This window comes from Sceloporus occidentalis, unplaced genomic scaffold, assembly GCF_023333645.1.
Source record: "Sceloporus occidentalis isolate IW3139 unplaced genomic scaffold, rSceOcc1.0.p SCAF_1, whole genome shotgun sequence".
Taxonomy (NCBI): Eukaryota; Metazoa; Chordata; class Lepidosauria; order Squamata; family Phrynosomatidae; genus Sceloporus; species Sceloporus occidentalis.
Window position 1 is genome coordinate 301,321,963 of NW_028316981.1, and position 23,054 is coordinate 301,345,016.

The 23,054-nt window shown below is 37.1% G+C and overlaps 1 protein-coding gene across 3 annotated transcripts in view; it reads right to left on the bottom strand.

Moving 5' to 3' along the window:
• Window positions 1-23,054, bottom strand: part of WDR7 (WD repeat domain 7) — a 333,095-nt gene that overhangs the window by 227,544 nt on the left and 82,497 nt on the right. For 2 of the 3 annotated variants that reach the window (XM_089497268.1, XM_089497267.1), the window contains exons 15-19: window positions 19,076-19,839; window positions 18,232-18,320; window positions 12,155-12,244; window positions 8,631-8,749; window positions 6,967-7,090 (exon numbers count right to left, since the gene is read on the bottom strand). In XM_089497268.1, coding sequence (XP_089353394.1) covers window positions 6,967-7,090; window positions 8,631-8,749; window positions 12,155-12,244; window positions 18,232-18,320; window positions 19,076-19,839 — 1,186 coding nt within the window. The remainder of the gene's footprint in view (window positions 1-6,966; window positions 7,091-8,630; window positions 8,750-12,154; window positions 12,245-18,231; window positions 18,321-19,075; window positions 19,840-23,054) is intronic. The other variant, XM_089497272.1, reaches the window with a different exon arrangement.

A 23,054-nucleotide genomic window follows, 5' to 3' on the forward strand; every position in this document is an offset into this window, starting at 1 on the left:
CGCCGCCCCTTCCGCCCCGCGCGCGCCGGCGGCTTTGAGCGCCTATGCTCAAAGCCGCCTATAAAAAGGCAGCGTATGCGGAGGCTCCACTGTACATTGATACCATGAACACCAAGGCACTGCCAACAGTTTCAATAATTCCACCCATACACACCTGTTAGTTGTTTTGTTTTGTTTTTTATGAAAAACTTTCCAATGACACAAGCCTAGCCATACAAAAAATGTGAGTTTTTCAAAATACCTTCTAGATCAACAAGCATGCTACTGGTTTTAAGTACAAATCAGAAACATTGCTCCTCTAGTTCTAGCTTTTACACAATTAAACACAGTGCTAAATTGTTGTGATAAGGATAACAGAGGAAAAGCTATCACATCAGTGGGCAGAGGTGGGATACACATTCACAATGAGAAACATTGAGACTCAATTGAGACATCATGACAAAATACGTTTAAGGCAGCTTAAGTATGGCTTAGTCGTGTGCTGTCTCAGTTGACAAGCCATGGTATATATTCAGCAAGCAAAACAAAAATCATGTGTTTCCTTAGAAGAAGAGTTCTAAACTGAAGAAACAAGAAAACCCTGTGATAAGTTCGCTTTAGGGTCACCATAACTTGGAAATGACTTGAAGGTAAACTACACACACACACCAACACACAATTTTATGTTAATTATGATTTGTCATGAAATCCCAAATTGCTAAACCTTATCTATAGGTATTCTTCTGCTTCTGGAGATGTATGTATCTTGTAGTATTAACCTAAAGAATTGCAGAATGAGCAAGTACTGCAAAGTATTGGTTTTGAGTTACAATTAATTTTTTTTAGCTGTTCTCTTGAATATAAACTTATGTCATTAAAATCCATTATATAGATATGTAACATTCAGAGCATATTTATTTTAATTTAAGAGGCTCTAATCCAAATATGATAAACTTAATTTTAATATGGACCAACTTAATGTTTTGTGACTTTCTAAAAATTTTAATTGGGTTGTCCTCTTTTATAGCTAGCTTTTATTCTCTTTTAGAATTTTTCTCTTCATTATATTTCACATACTGTATATCTTCGACTATAAGTCAACCTCATGTATAAATCGATGGCAAGTTGTTTTTTTTTTTTAGGGGGGGGGGTCTGGTTGCAATTTTAGTGCTATTGTATACCTCGCCATATTCCCTGGTGGCATGGATGTTTCTATACGTGTTCTTGAAGAGTGCAATTTCAAAGCTTTGGTCATTACTACTATATGTATCTGAGGAAGTACATAAAGTCTATGAAAGCTTATTTGTTCTCTCAGTCTCAAAGGTGCTACAAGATCCCTCTGCATGCCATCAGTTACGGTTAGGTAATGCAAGGGTATTGGTGTAGGGAATGTAGGGGTAGGAGATGGGTATAGTCTGCTGCCAACTCAATCAGGATTCAGTTTACTATAGACTCAAAATAAAAAAAGTGTAATTTTGAATGCCCACCCAATTAAATCATGCTATGAACCTCATTTTATATCAGAGTCAGGGAAGTTGCCTACTAACAAGACATTTGGATATGTGCAAGGAGACAACAGATTATCACCTCCTGAAATTTGCCAGTTTACTACCAGGTCAGAAATTTTCATTTAATGGTTTAACATAATAAAGCTTGGAATAAACAATGAAACAGACTAGACAACTATAGAATGCAGATGGCATAGGTCATGGAGTGGGTATAACCAAATATAAGTGAGGATGCTTTCTTGCACCTATTAAAAATATTATTATGCCCCAACCTTTGACATACCATCCAGCAAATTTATTCCAAGTGGTGAATAGTCTGTTGAGATCTAGCTCAGAGAGGCAAGAAGTGGAACTCTCATTTGCCTGCTGTGATAAATTTGCTAGGCATTTGAAAGGGAAAGTTGTTCATATTCGCTCAGAACCTGAAACCCACTGATCTCACAGAGGCTGGAGAAGAGTTCAGTGTTCCATCTGGTCAGGTAACATGGGATGCATTTCATCTGTTGTGGCCTCATGATGTGGACATTTGGATTGATCTGTGCCACCACATGCAAGCTCGATACTTACCGATCTTGGCTGACAAGATCTAGCATAAGTGAACTAATTGTGTGGGTACAGGGGGAAGTAAATGCCTCATTGTTTCAGGGAGATGGGCTTACTGCACTGAAAGGAAGAGTAATGTCCCCTCTCTTGAAGAGGATCTTGCTGGACCCAGAGATATGTGTAAAGTACTGTCCTGTAGCTCATGTTCTCTTTTAGAGAAAGATGTTAGGGAGTGGATGGGCAGTTTGGTGTTGTTGGAGGAAACAGATTAAATAGACCCATTTCAGCCTGGTTTCGGGCCAAATTGCAGTACTGAAATGGCCCTTAGATGCTCTGACTGATGACTGACTCAGGGAAAGATGGGGGAGTGATACCATGTTGATCTTCCTAAATTTCTCAATAACTTTTGATAACACTGAAGATGGCATTGGTGGGATGGGAGTAGGAGGCACTTGTGTTACAGTGCTTCTACTCTTATCTACAATGTCAGTTTTAGTGAGTGGCAGTGAGAAATTCCTATTCAATCCCATGACTATTAAGATTAGGGGTGCCACAAGGGTCCCCATGTGTTTTAATATATGTATGAGGTCATAGGCAGGGAAGAGGACATAATGGTATTTATCCTTGTCACATGATTTGGCTAGGACTGTGATAGTACTAGCTGGTGCTTAGATGCTCTAATGGGCTAGATGAAAGCCAATATACTGAAGCTGAATCACAACAACATGGGAGCTCTGTAGACTGTCAGTTCTTGGGTATGGAAACTAGTTAAACAACCTGTCTAGGAGAGAGTTGTACTCCCCATGAGGAAGTAGCTACATAGCTTGGGAGTATTTCCAGGTCCATATTTGTCACTGGAGTTGCAGGGGGACTACACAGCTCAGAGTCTTTGGGATCAACTTCAACTGATCAGCCAGTTACAGATTTTCCTGAACACAGCCATAGTAGTTCAGGCACTGGTAACACCCTGCTCTGTGTGAGACTACCCAGAAGCTCTTCATGGGCCTAGATGAGCAAAGCATCATTAACACCAATTATAACACCAATTTTAAAGAAACTGCACTGGCTACCAATATATTGCTACTTTAAATTCAAGGTACTTGTGACGAAAGTCAAAGCTCTGAACAGCTTGGGTCTTTAATATTTAAGAAAACACCTCCCCAAGGACTGAAGCAGTGGGGGTGGGGTTTGGAGACTCTTCCATGTCCTACTTGTGGGAGAGGGTCTTCTCAGTTGTGGCACTATAGTTGTGAAATGCTTCTTCCTACAGACCTGATTAGCACAAACAGAGACTTCATTCTGGGACCAAGTAAAATAAAAAGTTCCAGCTTAGGTTTTTCGGCCTATATAATTTATTCCAAAATTGATAGGTACACAGTTTCAAACTGTTTTAGCATTTTAAACCTGTTTAAATCACTTAAATTGCTTAATATTTTTCTCACCTTTTTATTATTTCTGTTGTTTTAAATTTTAAAGTGTTTTAAACTGTCAGACTTATTCTACTTGTACATTGTTCTGAGATCCTGGGAAACAACTATTTTAATTAATACTTAAATAGGCATTTATAATTAAATAGATAGGATATTTAAATAACAATACTAATACTGCTAATAATCAATTAGTTAATAAAGAGAAGGCCAAAAATTTTAAGGTTATTTTTACTGCAACTTGTTGGGAACAGCACAGAATAACTTATCTAAATTATATAGGCCATTTAGCTTTAACAAGATCATTATATATATCTTTCAAAAAATCAATCGGAATTTAACATACAAAGCTCTGTCAACAAAAGGAAATTCAATTCCTCAGGGTAAAGTTCTCATTGTCTATTATATTAAAAACAAACACATTTCAAACCTCTAACAAACAAACTTAATTGTCTAACTTGCTATGGAATGGTAACACAAAAATATAACCTTCAGCACATCTCACATTTCTCTAGTATAATAATCCTGATACACCAACCAAGACTTTCTGGATCATGGCAGATCAGGATGATATATAATACCAACATTAATTCAAAATGTTGGATTTTAATTTTAATGATGAACAAGATAAATGACTTGTTATACTTATACAGTTGTCAGTAACACACTTCATCATTTTGAGCTAGACTTTTTACTGTGCTCTGCTCTCCTTCAATTGACATCTGAGAGGAAGGTGTTTATACTAGGATGAACATACTATGGCTTTTCAGCTATTGCTAGACTGCAGTTCCCATCACACTGTAGCTGTATTTAAACTGCAGAATTAGTGCAATATGACACCACTTTAACTGCCATGGAATTCTGGGATTTGTAGTTATGTGACACATGTAGTCCTCTGTCTGAGAGCTCTGGTGCCACAACAAACTACACATCCCAGGCTTCCATAGGATGGAGCCATGAGAGTTAAAGCAGTGTCAAACTGCAATAATTCTGCAGTGCAGCAGCCCTAATCAGAATGACAAATGAGTCACTGAAGGATGCTAGTAGCAGCAGCCCAACATCATTGTACACCCTTAATCTATACCAAATACACTGGGGTTTGCTTCCAGGCTCCCCCGTGGATATTAAAATCCATGGATGCTCAAGTCCCATTAAATACAATGGTGTAGTAAAATAGCATGTGCCCCTTGCATAAAATGGCACAATCAAATTCATTATTTATTTGTTTGTTTGTTTGTTTGTTTGTTTTATATACAGTGGACCCTTGTTATACGCTGGGGTTTGGTTCCAAGATCCCCCGTGTATAACAAAATCCGTGTATGCTCAAGTCCCATTAAATATAATGACATAGCACAATGGTGTCCCTTATAAAAAATGGAAAATCAAGGTAAATTTATACTTTTTTTGAACATTTTCAAACCGTGTATGCTTGAATCTGTGTATAAAAAATCCGTATATAAGAAGGGCTGACTGTACCACCTTTCTTCTGGTGTGGGATTCAAGGCAGCACAGACAATATTTGTTAAAAACTAGCTAATACAACTTAAAAAACATAATTACACAGTATAAAGTTACATTAAAAATACAAAAAGTTAAAAATATAAACAAACACTGCACACATCCCCAAAAGAAGCCTCCTTGAGAGTGATATTAAAAGCCTGTTTGAAAGAAAAGCAAGGAGGGGGCCAGCCTAGTCTTATATGGAAGCACATTACAGAGGGTGGGAGCAACTACTGAGAAGTTTCTCTCATATCCTCACCAAGTGAGCTTGTGATGGTGGCAGGACTAAGAGAAAGCCTTCCCCCGATGATCTTAAAGCTTTGGCAGGTTCATATGGGAAGATATGTTCTTTCAGAAAGAAAAAGGCTCCATCAAGCCTAACCTAGAAATAGAAGAAGGGCTCTTCCCCCCCCCCCCCCATTCATCTGCCATGGCTCTGGCCTCAGAGGGAGAAAAGAACCTCTGCATTTGATCTCCTTCCCCACTGCCATCCCCTTCTCCTTTTGTTTCATGATTATTATTTTTTAGATTGTAAGCCTGAGGGCAGGAAACTGTGTATTTAACAATTTATAAGTCACTCTTTATTTTTATAACCCGCTTTTCTGCAATTCTGAATGAATCAATGAATGAAAAAAAGATAAAAGAGCTTTTCTTCTGTTAGCAATAGAAATATCAGCCTCATTTATATACCACTTCATACTACACTAAGCAGTCTCTAAACAGTTTACAATGTGTAAGCTAACTGCTCCCAACAAACTGGGTACTCATTTTAGTGACCTACCAAAGGATGCCAGGCTGAGTCGACCCTGGAGCTCTTGAACTCACAACCTTGTGACTGTGAGTGAGTTGCTGCAGTGCTGGCATTTAACCACTGTGCCACCAGGGCTATCTGTTGCTATGGCTTTATGGAAATAAGTAAGTCCAGCATTCAAAGGATCCTGTAGAACAGTTATTCCCAAACTTTAGTCTTCCAGGTGTTTTGGACTTCAGCTCCCAGAATTCCTGACCACTGGTCAAGCTAGACGAGCCTTCTGGGAATTGAAGTCCAAAAACCTTGAAGACCAAAGGTTGGGAACACTGCTGTAGGACATTTTTAAAGATGTCATGAAATATATTTATAACATATTTTTTTAAAAAAATTATTAGATCACTTTTGGAGCATCAACAGAGCTGGAATTTTAGGAGAAATTAAAAACAGAATGGGGTGAGCTGGAATGTGAAATTGTAGTCAACAGCAACTGACTGACTGATATTACATGCTAGAGAAGTGAAATTCCTCCATTATTCTAGCATATCTAATCTGGCAAGAAATACTTTGGGGCACTCCTGGTACTTACTGTTGTTATGGCATGAAATCACAGGCATCCCATAACAGCACAATGCCACAAATTCTGCAACATGCCAGCCTCTGTATTTACTATTTAATACTTTATTTGTTCGTATACTTGCTTGCTTAATTTATATCCTGATTTTCATCCACAGAGAATGGCACATAGGACCCAAGGAAACTTGTTGTTGTTGTGTGTCTTCAAGTCATTCCAACTTATGGAGACCCTAATGCAAACTTATCACAAGGGTTTCTTGGCAAGAGTTGCTCAAAGGAAGTTTGCCATCGCCTTCCCCTCAGGTTGAGAGCATGCGACTTGCTCAAGGCACCCAGTAGGGTTCATGGCCAAGTTGGGAACAGAACCCTGGTCTCCAGAGTTGTAGTCCAGTACTCAAACCACTAAGCCGCAATGGCTTACAACAAATAAAAAATGAAATACAGCAAAAATCTCATTATACAAATGTAAAAACAATTAGACAAACAATTAAATAGGATGCATCAAATGTTTTAATTGACAGATTAGACTTACCATGAAGATGCATTCAGAGCATGTGTACATGAACACACACACACACACACACAATTATTTTTCTGCTATGAAATGCAGTTATTTTAGTTATTTTTTTCTCAAATGTATGCCTTTTAAGACAATTTGATTTGGGATTGAAGAGGAAATACTTACGTGATATAACACTATCCATGTACTGCGGCAAGTAAGGAGCCCACATGTCAATTGTTTCCTTTCTCCCCACTTGCTCAATTCTTCTCAGTTCAGCTAACAGCAAGGCCTGGGCAGCCTCTCTCACCTGTAGATACAACCAGTATATGTATTTGAAACTGGAAACCAATTCTGGAGATCCAGAAAGTTCACTAATGAGGCCTAAAAGTTTGCAACAATATCTAGCAATTAGGCCAGGAACAGGCAATATTGGCAGTAGGTGTAATTTTCTCCCTCAAACCCATGCCACAGATTTTGGACATCAATTATACCTCTGAATTTCAGAGGAATAAAAAAGAAGCAATAAACAAGAAGAATATGCTTGTTTTAAAGGGCTTTGAGCTGTTTGTCTGGGTGCCTTAAAATGGGATTTGGATGCAGCCTATTGGCCATGTGCTATGAACAGAGCTTTCTTTCAATTCAATTACCAATTTATACTAGTATAGGAGTTGATGCTCTACTGCTATTCCTATCTTCTTCCCATTACAATGAGGCACAGTAGAAACTGAAATGCAAAATTAGCCAAGAACAGAGCAAGGCAACATTTACCAGGTGTGCATGGACTTTACCACTTACTGTCCGATCACAGCAGCAGATTTTCAATTAAGATGAGAAATCAGCTCAAAACCCTACTGTAAATGTCACAGCACTGCTCCTCATATATTTCTTTTAAAGCTGCACAATCAACATTTTATTTTTGCCACAACAGCATAGATGTGATGTCAAGGCCAGATAGTCATTTATCAAAAAAAAAAAAAAAAAAAAAAAAAAACCTAGGTGCCAACACCATTTGCCGACTGGCGGAGTCACATTCAAACTATGCTGCAGCCTATCTCTTAAAATTGGCTTAAGAAACCCCTTGGCCTTGTACCCTTCTCTTTGCTAGAAAGAAAAATTGTTCTAAAATGCAGATAGATTCAAATTCTCACAGTAATCAATGATATCTTTGTAATTTCTCTCTGCTATCATTAGCCATCTAAACAAATGAAAGATACAGATCAGAATCTTTTAAAAAAATGAAGAAAAACTGGTACTAATAAACACACACACACACACACACACACACACACACACACATCAAAGAACTGCTTACATGAACATGAGTTTCCTGCACAATAACATGAAGTGTTTGATTCTGTATACATTTTCCTCTCTCATTTTAAAAATAAGCACACCATTTAAAAGGATTAAAATGAATTTGCAGCAGTTATTGAACTGTTGAAGCATGAACAATAACCTGTGTGCAGCTTAATCCAGCTATGCTACTCCAAAGCCTGTGGAAAGGAAGACTTTTGGTATTCAGGAGCAGTTCCATATGTTCTGATGGAACAATGATGACATCCAGTGGCCAGTGAGATTCATCATGTCTTTTGTATTAATCCTGTTCTCTGAAGTCTAGTTTCCCATTTAACTACAATATAGTGTTGTCACACTGGGATGTTAACTCTCCATTTTATAAAACTGACCTGCAAATTGAATTGCATATACCTATATATAAATCCAGCCTCTAAACCAGAATTATAGTATACTTTTCTTGGAACAATATATCCAATGTAAAAATAATATTTCCCATGTTGGCTAACACATTCATTTTCTTCCCCGCTGCCACCTTCAATAAAAAACAGTACCTCCAAGCATCGATCTTGCCATCTACGAGCCAACATTTCAAGCAGAGGTGGTCTAAATTTATCCAGACCCAACAGGTCAGGAAGCATAACACAATGCATAGCAGCAAGCTGACTCCATCCTGTCAAGACATAGGCAAAGCATATAAAAACCAAGAACAGAGGAAATTTTACACTATTTTACAACCATTTAGACACAATTTTGTCTTGTTGCCTTTGATTCCAACCTCCTCTTCTCATCTAGATTGAACATCTGCTAATCTTTACAGTAAATCTGTCAGAAAAGCAAACTTCCAGCTAGATAAGCCGATCTAACTATAATAAAGCTATACTGGACCATTATGCCAAGAGAAGCTACTGATCCTGTAATTATCCTTCTATAATTGGGCATTTGTAACCTATTTTCCATCCCTGTTAAGAACACCCTGTACTAAGGTGAAAAGGAATCTGGAGCCCACTGAAAAAAAGAGCTGCATGTCAAGAAACATTAGCAATATATTATTTTGTCTGTTCTCTCCTCCCTAATATTCCACAATGTTGACCGAAAACTACATCAAAATGTAATTCCATATAGCAATAATGTGATAATTTGGATCCAAAGGTGACCTTCCAGATAAAGGTAAATTCACCAGCTTATATGGAACTCATGGTCACATACATGAATAATGAAAAACATATAAATTGGCTAAATATTTAACATATTTAACGAAACTGTAATTGTTTTCACCTAAATAAGTATTTTATAATGTACTGCATTTGTTATATTTCAGAAAAATGTGGCCACAATGAGATGCACACCCAGTTTCTAGGATCTGAGAAAGATTCAGTTGCCTTTTGAATAACATAATTAGCAGGAAGTGACATATGCCTTGGCAACAAGGTCATGGTTTATTGGCATATACAACAAGGAAAGAAGAGGACAAAGATGGGATTTGAGTCAGCAGCAGAGACAAACTTGGATGTGCACGTTCAAATGTCCTCTCAGTTTTGTTTTTATGGAAAACTACAACTTGTTCATAGTTATACCCCTTCTCCATGACCAAATGGAGAAAGAACAATAGAGAATAATTAGTTACAACACTAGTGGTTCAATTGTACAGTGAATTGTTATGCATACTCAATAACTTTGCAACAGGGCTGAAAACACTTTATTTCTAAGAACTGTATGAGATTTTTTTTTCCTTTAAGAAATTCAGTGCTTTTCCGCCAAGCCTTTAGCTATGAATAATAATGAAAACAGCCAGAAAATTCTTAGGTAATAGCATTAATCTTCTTGGTATCTTTGTGACCATGCTATAAACTAGACCTATACGTAAAGTAACTGAATTACATATACGACGGCAGACAATCTATAAAGCCAGACACAGATGTTCAGCCATCAAACACAATGACATAAAATAAAAATAAAAATTACATATAAGCAAGAAAACTACATTAAAAGCCTTCTGAGCCATAACGCACACAAACTATTTTAAAAGTTTAAATAACATCACATTCGTTAAATACATTTAATGACATCCACCAATTATGATAAAACAAGCTAGTTTCATCAAACATTGTCATCATGTCAATGTATTTTACTCCAAATGCTTTATTCACAACACAGAACAATAGAAATTTATTGCTAACATGTTATTGTTTTCTTTAAAATTAAAGTACACTTAGGATCACATGCACATTATACTTTTTTCTCATTGAAATTCAAAGCAAAAGCTTTTAATTTGCTGTACCAGAAGAAAATCCTCTTTTCACTTTTTTTAAAAAGTCTTGTTCAATTAAATTGTGTTCACTTTTCACTACTTTCAGTTGTATTCACTACTGACACCATATAGTTAAGTTGGATTGGCAACAGTATTGTGGCATTATCCCATTCATTGTGTGATCTCTGGTTAGACTGAATCACCCATGTGACTGATTTAAAAAGAAGAAAAGGCAGCACCCAGGAGAAAGGTAAATGTGCATATAGCCTGCATATTTTCAGAGGAAATTCCTTACTTATTAGAACAGAAAACCCAAAAGTTGCAAAAGGGGAACTATTCAGCACAATTGTAGTAACAGCTCTCTAACATTGCAAATTTCAACAGTCCTTTAATTATTGCAGAAATATGCTGCATATGTCTAACTAATAAATTCTAGTCATCAGTTATAGCATTGGTCCCCAAGCTTGGGCTCCCAAATATTGGTCAATTTCAACTCCCAGAAATTCCAGCCATAATGATCATTATTCAGAGATTCTGGGAACTATGAAATCTGAGAACAAGAAACATTGCCTTAGGAGAAGATTTGCATTTGCTAAAGCTTAAATTAAGCAATTCTATCATAACAAATATAACTAAGGTAATGCAAAGTGTGCCCAAAGAATCAGACCTTTTTGTGCTACCTATTATCCTTTACACAAGAAATCAACAATTGAATATGTTAAACAATATTTTAAATGTGAACATTTTAACCCAAACAATTAAATCAGACTTCCTAATGTGATGTCTCCCAAATGCACTGGACTACAACTGCCATCATCCCCAGTATTATAGCTGAGCGCACATGGAGGGCACTAGATTGCTGAGGATGTCCATAAACCACAGGTTAACATCTAATGAAGCTTGAGTGGGCCTCCACTTATAAAGCCTGACCCTACATTTGCTCTCTTTTCCACTCCCATTTGCTTCTGACAATTTGGGGGCACACAGGGAAGCCAAATCCATTCTGCAAGTAGTGTCAGTTCCACTGATAGACAAACATAGCTGTGTGAAATGCACAAATGGTGACATTTATGAAAATGTTTACAGGCAGCTCACAATTCATTGAAAGTGGTACACCTCTATTTAGAATCATTTTAGAACCACTAGGAGCTAAATGCTCTATTTTTAGTTTAGTTGACTGCAGCTCAGATTTTCATCCTTATAATCGTCAAAAGTCATGATCTTGTCTCATTTCATGTACTAGCTGAAGTCTTTCTAAAAGAAAACAAGGACATCACTCTCTATCAGAAAAGCATTCATAATGTGTTGATTTTTAACCACCTCCTCTTTTACAGATCAAATCATGTCATCAAAGCCTACAAGAAAAATATCCTCTTTATTCATAAATAAACCTAGTTTTATCGTAAGATAACAAATTTCTTCTAGGTCCCCCAAAATGTCTCATTGGTTTCAGTTCAATTGCTCAGAGCTACCTTACACAGTCAGGATATTTAAAATGTGCAGTTGTTCTCACATTGCCCACCACACATCATTACTGTGGTGAAAAGGGTTTGGCAAAACTGGAAATCTTTCTACATTAAATGTATGTGTGTGTGCGTGCTGCTAGTCAGATAAGGTAAAGTGATGTACAGTCATCACTTAAAGAAAGCAAGATCTTCCCCAAAGGCAGAGAGAATGAATTAAACTAATCATTAGTGAAGTGAAGCTTGTCTCCAAATTGCACAGTGAATGAATGCATAGATTAAGAGAGGCATGTAACAACAATGAGAGAGCAAGTTAGTTAAAAGGAAAAAAAGGCCAAGTAGATAGAAACTAAGGTGAGAATACCTTCATTTACTAAGAAACAGGTATGTAAAGGAGGAGCAGGGTCAGAGCCAGAGTGATCAGCTTCAGTGCTAGCAGAAACAGCAGGAGCAACTTGAGCAGGAAAGAAGAAATAAAGAGGAAAATGAAGACAGGCGTTATAGAAAAAAAAGTTAGTATTACTAAAGAATGAAGAAAAACAGAATTCTCCAGGACAGTAATAACTGAAACAATTACCATTCAAGGATCTTTCAAGAAGTGTGCCAGTGACAGAGAAACAAGTCAATTATACAACACAGAAAGATAATTTTGTTCCTTGAATTATGTCCAGAAATGTTACTTATTAAACCATTGAACTAACTCCATTTCAAGTAATGGAGGGTAAACAGAAGTTGATAACAACCCTGGGCCTAAATCTAATTGCTATTTATTTATTTGTTTATTTATTTATTTTATATTCTGCCTATCTCCCAGTACAGGACTCAAGGGAGTTTACAACATAGATTAAAACCAAAATCAATGACAAAAGAAAGATAAACCAATTAACAACAAATAGAGTAGACAACAGAACAAAAGTCTGACTCTAATTGTAACAACCAACATAACAAAAAAGGCAAGAAAGCAAGTGTTTATCAAGAATATATATATATATATATATATATATATATATATATATATATATAAATAATCTGCCCTATTCAAATGTCCATAGAACTCCAAACCACTCTTCTAAGGTTTGTCTAACTAATATTGCCACAAATCACACAGTCTTAAAGATATCACTAGATTCTTTTTCCTCACCCTAGAAGGCATAAAATGTGGAATTAATCTGAAACAGTTTAATATAAATTGCGACTGATACAGATCCTTTGTACAAGCCATAGTCTTCATGAGCAGCTGTTGGATAAGAAAAAAAGAGGGGGAAAACTCATTCACAGGTGGCAGAAGTATGAGAATTTTACCATGCCAAGTTTTCTATCTCCCATCAAAAACTTTACAAAAAGTGACTTGTGAATGCATAAATGCTTCTACAACTACTTGGGTCTTTACAACTATTCAGATTTTTCTTGAGGACAGAATATGAAAAACCTGTAGTTTGGTGAGGGTTTTTTAAAAAAATCAAAAAGTTTTAAAGATTGTGTAGTACATATAAAGTTTATAAGGTTCTGTTATAATTTTTATGCATATTTTATACTTTTTGTTCCAGAGAAGAACTGGTAAGATAAAGGCTTTTTGTTTGTTTTTGCCACCTTGAAGAAGTAGCTTATTCTTTATCCATCAGCCACTGATAAAGACAGAATATGTCTGAACATGTGTGGCTTGTGTAAAACATCTGTGTCTGTAGTAATTTAGGCAAAGCTGTTTTACACATGTGAAATCTTTGTATGTCATCTTTGTTAATATTGGCTTGCACAAAGTATTTACATCATAAAACATCTGACTATCTCCTTTGGTAATACGAGTCAGACAAACTTCGACAAATGGTCCGGAGTAGGAAACATAGGTTTAGCTTCTCCAACTATAGTAGATTACTGAATGCTCAGTAAATAGTTGGGTAAATTCTCTTGATTCAATGGGTCCATACCCTCCAACATTTTATAGATGAAAACCAGGACATGTATGACCAAGTAACATTAGAGTGTGATCAAGATTACAAATGTTATTATTGATGAAGAACACACAAGCTAGGAGAGATGGAATAGTTTGCTTTTGCCCAAGTCTAGCAGCAAGATCAAGATTCCACCCCCTGCTCTCCTCTCACCCCTGCTGAGCTCCAACCCTGCTGAGAGCAAACCACTTTTGCATTTTGAATTCAATTTGCAGCAACTGGAGTAAGCTGAGGACAAAGGAGGAAAAATAAGAGGGGAGAGGGACACTGGGACACTTTTAAAAAGTCCAGAATAAAAATAGAATGACAGAAGATTAACTGGGACTGTTCCTGCCAAAACATGACAGTTGGTGGGTATGTGGGACTGAATTCGGACAAGTGATCTGATTTAGACCCTTGTTACAGTTATCAATACTAACACAAAGCACAAGTTACTGGGCAGTACCTGAGGCTGCCCTTAAAAACCACACACAGTACAGTGCTCAAGCCGCGGGGAGCACGCGGGGCGCAAGGGGCGGCGCGTCCCATTTGCATGAATGAGGCACGCTCCCGTGGCGTGTGCCCTGCACGCTGCTGCCACGCTTGAGCATCCGCATAAGAGAAGGGCGAACTGTAACAGCCTCAACCCATGACTAGTTTTTTCTCTGAACCCTCTGATAGAGGCTGTAGGGGAGATAGTTAAGGAACAGAGCTTTTCTCTGGTTGCCCTGTTTTAAGAGTATCCTTCCTAAGCTCACCCTTTCATCTTATCAGAGTCAAGCAAAGATATTTTATGACCTGATTGTCATGGGCTATTTCTTTGGGGGCAGGGGAGGGGGAGAATAGAGCGCTAGGTTCTATGCACAAACATCTCTAGTATTATTTTATGTTATCTGTTTATGGCATGCATTTTTATTTATTTTGTTTACTGTATTATAGATTTCTACATTTGTGTTCTGTATGTTTATCTTTAAATAGCTTCAAGATTGCTTTTTGTAAAGGGAACGAACAGCAGCAGCAACAACAACATTGTTTTGTCCTTTCAAAAGAGTCCCAAGTCCATGCTTTGGGACACCTTGAAAAGAATCCCTTTAGGACCATGTTAAGGTTGATTTAGTGTGTATTTTCAACTACTTTTTAGTGAAGAAGCCACTTAAAAGTTAATTGCTCAAAACAGTTTTCGGCAAATTAAAATTTCTGCACTTTTATGACAGCCATTTTGTGAATTGTGGCGAGGTTCTTATTTTTTAATGTGAAGGCAGTCCAAAGGCAGCCATAAACTTTATAGTTTCTCTAATGCTCTATGAATCAAATTATCATATGAAAGGACAGGCAGACCTTATGGCACACACCATTCTACAACCAGAGGTCAATGTTAAGATTTAGAGGTCACTAGCTGACACTTCCTTCTTGCAGAGAATTACCATATGTCATGCACAAGCATCTTCAAATTAATCCCTCTCCTTTATTCCATTGCAGAATGACAATAGGTTCAGGCCCCAGAACAGATTAAGCATTGTTTCCTGAATGGTATGTTTGGTTTTCATGCAGTGAACTTCTTTTGTCACTCTAAGACATCTGCATCAAAATTACTCCTTCTATGATTTCCACATAAATGCATCATGGTGGCACGTGCAAACCAGTAAACTAGCTAGCAGGTATTTCCTGAGACTACAAAAAACACTCAAAAATTAACACATCAGAATGGCTAAAGGACTTGTAGGGTGAAATCATGGGGTTCTAAAAACACACACCCAGAGTGTGATTGTGAGTTTACTGTTCGATATTTAAGCTTGACTCTTTTGTGGTAAGGGTGGGGGAAGAGAACAGTCTCTCTAGCTGTCATTATTTATATCAATCAGTGTAACTGAAAGTAACAACAGCTGGCTTGGTAGGCCAGTAGTATTGGGTTCTGTGGCAATCTGAAAATGAATGCTGCATGCATCGATTATATTCAGTCTCTCTGCAGTGTGTCTAAACTGCACTACAAGTAACAAAGTTAAAGACACCGAAATACATAAAATATCACAGGGGTCGTTACAAGCAATAGAAGACAGATAAGAAAACTCTTAAATTGAGTGTTTCTATGATGTGATACCTAGGACAAATGCATAGAGAAAACCTAACAGCCATGATTTTGTACATAAATCCTACTGACTATCAGTTCTGTTATGACAAACATTGTCTCAAAGCAAAAAGCAAGCAATAGTTTATAGATCTGGTTAGATGAGTTAGGATTTGAAGCTTCTCCCATTAATGAGAGTGACGTTTTTGTAAAGTCTATGTGCACGTGGATTTCTATCGCACCACACTGGGGCTGATATCTTTTAAAAACAGTGATTTGAGTTTTATTCAATGAAAGAATGCCTATTTTCGTATCAGCATATCAAAACCAAGACAGTAGAATGATTGAATACTTTAATTCACGTGACAGTTCAGCTATTAAGGTAACTTTAAATAAGGGGGAAATATTTTAATCTCTCATATACTGTATTTCCATAAAGTAACAAAGCACTTTGGCAAAGTCACATGGATGCTGTCTTAGAAATCTAGAGATTTTAAGTGCACATGTGCTCAATTACCAGTTTCCTTCTCCTGTAGCCAAGCTACCCACTTTTTGAGTTTAAATACACAAATGTTTAGTATGTGGAAATGTTAATAATTTTTGCATGTTAAAAATGATCACAAAAAGAGATTATGGGGTAAAACCCTGTCTTTGGAACAGTGATATTAGACACATATGAGAAGCAAGATATATATATATATATATATATATATATATATATATATCTAGATGGAAAAAGGCATCACATTTTAGTAAAATATTGCTGAAGTGAGAAACAATTTGTTTGGTACAAACCACAGTTCTTCAGTAAGGAGAGAAGAGGCAGCAGATAAATTTTAGCACAGAGAATATCTCTGTGTGTCTGCATACTCTATGTATTATAAAAGAACTGTATAAGCTTAATATATTCTTCACTGCCTGTAACCTTTCAGGACATGTGTTAGCAGCATTTACAAAAGTATTAAAGACTTCTAATTTGGGGGATGATGAAAGTCAGTATCAAATAGGACTGATGTTCAGCCTTTTTGTAATGATGTGATACAGCTCTTGTTGCTACATTTGGGGCTGCTTCATGGGCAACATTTTTTTCCACTTTTCTAACATGAACATTAGAAACAGATGCATATACAAAAAACATTTCAGTTTACATTTACAGTATAGAAGCGTTAACAGATTCTCAGCTCCTGTGATGACTTTACTACTTTCTTAAAGGCATGGCCATTGCCTTATTCTGTGGGGAGGTAGAGGAGACAGTAGCAGGGAAGAAAATGGTTGAAAATTAAAAAAACAAAAACAAAAACAGGCTAGGCATAATAATTACTCCTCTAGATTTAGACCTGCTTCATAGGCAGAAGGCTTCAGAGATTACAAAAGGTTGCCATTACTTAAAATGTGTAAATGGCTTCTTACTAGCACATGCCAGAATCATCCCAAATTTTGCATTACTGCCTGCTTACAGTAGGCCACCCAAGGCCACTGATAGGTCACTGATACAGGAGATAAACATCTAGTTGGGATGGAATATTTAAAATATGTGATGAAGAACATCAGTATTATGTATGGAACAGAGAGCCCAAAATAAGTTTTATCAGCCAAATCCTTTCCCCCCCATCCAGATGTCAACAAGCTAAGAAATGTCCCTTCCAGCAAAATAATAGTATAAAAGACTTGACAAACTCTAGGAGTTAAACACTATGGGAGTTGTACTCCTTTATGGGCTCTCAGGTGTACCTGAAGTTATTGCAGAGTATGTGCTGCTTTTACTCAGATCACCACTGAATACCAGACAAAACAGTTCTACAGACCCAATTGTAGCAAAAATGAATGAGGAACCTAACAGAACCTATCATGATGAATCTAGCCATTTTTGTCTCAGAAGAACTAATGAAAGTAGCATATATTGTAATTACACAGTTTATCAGTTTAAGGACAAACCTTTTGCAAGGCCTGTTGACTACACTCATGGCAGCTGTATTCTCCATCAGTCCCTCTTGATTTCACAGTAAACTCCTGAAAACTTTGCTGCCATGAATCAGCCTTATCATATGATAAAATTTTGTTTGCATTGGATTTTAACACACAACTAAAACTGTTTCTACATCCAGATCTGCCATTCGGTGCCATGAGACAGTCTGAAATAAGTAAAGCACAGTGGGGGAAATGTAGATTACCACCACCACAGCTTCTAACATACTTGGAAGACAGCACAGACTAAAAGAAAAACACAGCTGCTATGGATTCAGAAGACACACAAAGAGGCTTATGTTTCAAATTCAGTAAAATTTAACATTCTGTATGTCCATAATGAACAGACATTTCTACTTAACTTCATCACTGAAAAGATGTTTTAAACTTTGATTTGCAGTATGGCTGTCAGATGGAGGAGGTTAACATAATCACAACTCTTCCAGAGAGTCGAATTTTTCACAACTTATCTCACAGCATTACCTTGTTTAATCAGCCCTTGAGCTGCTGGGCTAGCAACAGGAGCAGGAGTTTTCACTTTAGGAAGTTCAGGAGTCCCTGGTCTAGGTGGTCTACAAATAAAAGAATTGGGCAAGTAAAATCAGTTGATACAACATGCTTAATATTTGAGAATTGTATCACATGAGACCTGAATGTGACACATCCTCCACACAACACACATACATAGTCCCTTTCACTCTCACTGCCACCCAGACCCTTTCTACTCTGATCTTTTTTCAATTCTTTTGCTATCCTTTCCATCTACCCATGCTGTTTCTTTTTCTGCAGCCCACACTGTCTGTTCCCCACCTTCCAACAGAAGCTTGTTATCCTCTCTGAGTCTTGTGCTCAAGGCAGATGGAGTCTTACTTTAGTTTTCAAAAGGTTTCTTGTTAGGGACTATTTTATCTTTAAAATCAAAGATACACACAAATTTGGCAAGTGTCACAATCAGTATAACTTCTGAATAGGGATAATAAATAATTTATATTTTATTAACTACATCTTTAACAGTATTACTTTCAATTATTTAAAATGTCATTAAAAATCAGGCATTTTATTGAACATCATTTAGACCTGAAGTCCAAATCCATATACCTAGATTGTTTCCACTTTCATTCAAGTTGAACTAATATTAAAGACCATAAGGAAGCATCTAAAAAGCAGGTAAGTCCTGTGTTTACACTGGAATATGATTCACCATAGCCATGACGTTCCATTTAAAAAAATATATGGACAAATACCTGCTATGGAAATGGAGAGTGAGAAAAAGTGACACAAAAGTGACACAACAAGTAAAATACATTTGTTTTGTTTTTTCAAGTACCTGGCTGGTCCCTTCTTCATATGATCTCCAATAAATGTTGCGTTCGTCATACTCATCAAGGTGTTTGCCAAGGAAATAATGGAGAGGAGGTGCTGAGTAGTTACTGCACGTGATATACCATATGTACCTCTGATATGTCCCTCTGTGAGAGCAACAGACTTTCCTACCTCAACATCACTAGAGAGCATTTTGCCTACAGGCTGATTATGTCCAGGAAGCATCAAAGACATGTGGCCTCCTCTTGACAGTAAGCCAAAAGAGACAGAACAGTGAGGTCTCAACATTCCCAGACGTTCACCACAAAGTTCATCTAGAACACTGTTCAAGCCCCAAGCATGGAGGCATGACATAAATAACTTGGCTGTGTCCATGGTCAGATTATATTCTAAGAGAGTTAATGGCTTAGATTTGCTTGACCGATACTCTGGATCACTGTCTTCTCTTCTCTTTGCTTCCTCATCATCCTCATCCTCATCAAGAAGATGTTCTTTTATGTTTTCCTTAATTGTTTCTTTGACCTGCTGGAACAAGACTGCTGCTCGTTTGCCAGCCAAAAAGGAACCCCCTTTATCAGAACTGCCAGATGCTTTCTGCAAATTCTCTGGGGAAATAAGGGCTGTATTAGGCCTGGAGGCTTCTTCAGTTAGTAGTTGAATAATCAGAGCTTCAACATCAAAGAACAGTACATGGACATCTGGGTCTGTTATATTAGTCTTCAGGGCTTGGACCATCAGAGAGTTGTGAGAATACTTAGGCAAATTTCCCTGCAACAAACAGAATAAAATCACCTTTCTGTCTTGTACTGTCCTCTTCATCTATTTGTGGACAATGTAATACAGAAACCTTAGATAAGAAAACTTAAAACAGTTGTGAGATTTAGAAAACATGAAATGTGGTTAATTTAAAATTACTGCATTATCTCCTTTTATATTATTAAATGTCTGGTGCAAAAAAAAGGTGTAAAACCATGGAGTGTGCATTTTTCAATGAATATTTTTGAACTTTAAGTAGATCATTCAATGATTTCCCTCAAAGTATTTTTAAATGTTACAGACATGTATCCACTAGGATGTCCATGATGGTATGTTTTTATGCAAAAGCAATCCTATCAGCTGTACCCCGGCATATAAAAATTCCATTAAATTAAATAAATTGAAGAAACAATCCATTAATAAATTAATCCAGACAAGAAAAATAAAAATGGTTTTGTAAAATAAAAAAGAGTGGAAGAACAGATGCCTGTCTTTCTCAAGTGCAATTATTTATTTTCCATTTGTTGATAAATATAGGAGTTTGTAGGACACCTTTTAACACAAAATACTGAGAAATCTATACTTCACAAAGTTATCAATATATAACTTTAAGTGTGAAAAAGACTGATAAAAATATAAGCCCATATATGTCTACTTAGAAAACAGGTTCAGTGAGATTCGCTCTCTTGTGGAGGCCTGGTAGCACAGTGGCTAAGTGCTGATACTGCAGCCACTCACAGCCACAAGGTTGTGAGTTTGGTCCTGCAGGACTCCAGGGTCTACTCAGCCTTCCATCCTTTCATATGTTGGTAAAATGAGTACCCAGCTTGTTGCGGGCAATTGGCTTATACATTGTAAACCACTTAGGGAGTGTTAGTTCACAGATAAGTGGTATAGAAATGTACTTGCTTTTGCTATTGCTATAAGTGTGTATGGGATTACAGTCTTGACAGGATTACTGCTTCACCATTTTGCAAAATAAAATCCTGGCACACATGCCCAATTTGTTGTTCTATTTCTATTTATAAAAATAAATAAATAAATAAACATATATATTGCAATTGAATTATATCTATATATAATTGTAATTGTCTGCAATAGTAAGAAAGCAGAGTAAAACAAGCCTGGGACATTAGCATATATTGGCCTAAACGCAAGTTCAGGTAAATAGATACTATATACCAATATCACGCCAATAGTATATGACAGCAACAGTAGAAGCCCTGTAACTACTACAATCCTTACCAATCTTCCTCAAGTATTTATTTATTGGTTGCAGTCATATCCTGAACTTTCACCAATGAAATCAAAGTGGCACAGGCACGGGACAGGCCGTCCAAAAAGGACGGTCTCCCAGCACCTAGTTTTGGTTGGCGGGGAAGCCGCAGCCTCCAGACCGTGGGACTTCCCCGCGGACAAAAAAGGAACCCGCGAAAAGTGGGTTCTTCTTGTGATGCCATTACAATGGTGCACTCACGACATTGTAATGGTGCCGTGACGTGTGGATGCTAGGCATCCAGCACGTCATAATGGTGGTGCCTGTCTGTACAGGGCACCACCATTTTGATGCCCTCGTCATGTGCGAGGGGCGTCTAGAAGCACCGCCCCTCGCACGTGATGAGAGCGTCCTTTCCCGTCCGTCTGGACCGGACCATACAAACTTCTCCTTCTCCTCCCTGTCTCCTTAGTTGCACAGCAACCCTATGAAGTAGTACAGGCTGAGGGACAATGACTGGCCCAAGATCACCCAGCATGTTCCATAGCTCTGTGAGACCCTGTTCTCTCATGTCTCAGTTCTAACTATAGCCACTATATCACAAAATTCAAAAGTCCAGGTCTACTAAAACCAGCTCTTAACTGTTCCAAAAGTGATGCTTTGTTTTAGTAAGCTGTTTCTGCTAGGTTTCTCCTTCTGATCCTTCTGATATAAAGTGTTAAATGTATTTCTTATATATGACAAGAGAAGCAAGAATATTTGGACTGAAATGAAATTTTAGGAGTGGACTAAGCTGAGTTAGCCTAATTAGCCAAATTAATGTGGATTCTAAAAGATAAACCAACTGAAGACTTTTTGAAAGATTAGAAACCTTTTATGGATTTTTTTGCACACTAAGAAATCTAATGATGTAATAATTTGTGGTTATGATTTTTAGTAATTTTTGTAGGATTATTTAGCTGGATCTGTAATGGTAGAATATTTTCCTTTTTATTACAATTAGGATCGGGAGGTCACAGCCCTATTGTGTATTCGTTATCTGTCCTTTTTTCTTTCTTCTTTTTCTTCTCCTTTTTTCTGTCTTTTTATTTCCTGAATGTATATTACTTTGATACTAAATTAGATTGCTTATGTGAACAATTAATTTAAAAAGTTAGTGTATTTCTTGAGTACTGTACTTTTGAAAACAGAAAAAAGTTTGAAATTTTACATTAGAATAAAATTATCAAGAATCTAATGATCAAGCAAATGTTGTGACAAAATATTTAAACATATACTTCTATTTTAATTAAAGTTAGGGTTAGAGCTAGTGTGACATAATGATTTGAGAATTTGATGAACAAGCAAATTTTGTGACAGAAGGTTTAAACATACACTTTAATTAAAGTTAGGGTTAGAGCCGGTATGGATAATGATTCGCAGGTTGGACTATGACTATGGAGAACACGGTTTGATACCCAGCTTGGCCATGAAACCTACTAGGTGGCCTTGGGCAAGTCCCATACTCTCAGCCTCAGGGAAAGACAATGGCAAATGTTCTCTGAACAAATCTTGCCAAGACAATCCCATGAGAGGTTCACCTTAGGTTTGCCATAAATTGGAAATGACTTGAAGACACCCAACACGCACACACAGACACACACACGTAAAATGCAAATGAACTATAAAAGAATTTGAACATAGATGTGATAGAAAGTACAGTATGTATGGCACAAGCAGCCGCCCCCTTAAGAATTTTCATCTAAACTATAGCACTTGACTGAACTGTGGTGATACGGGATGTATCATATAGAGTACAGACTATTTAAATATACTAGAAAATTTCTGTTAGTTAAATGTTTTATTTAAGAAGGGAAAGCTATACATACATTGCATGATCATAGTGATAAAGCAACTAGATATATTAGGGAAAAATGCTGGCAGGATTGAGATTCAAGCAGGAACCTAGTACTAGAAACATGTTGGATTAACAATCTGGTAGCAGCCATAGTGCCAGGTTTTGCACATGCCG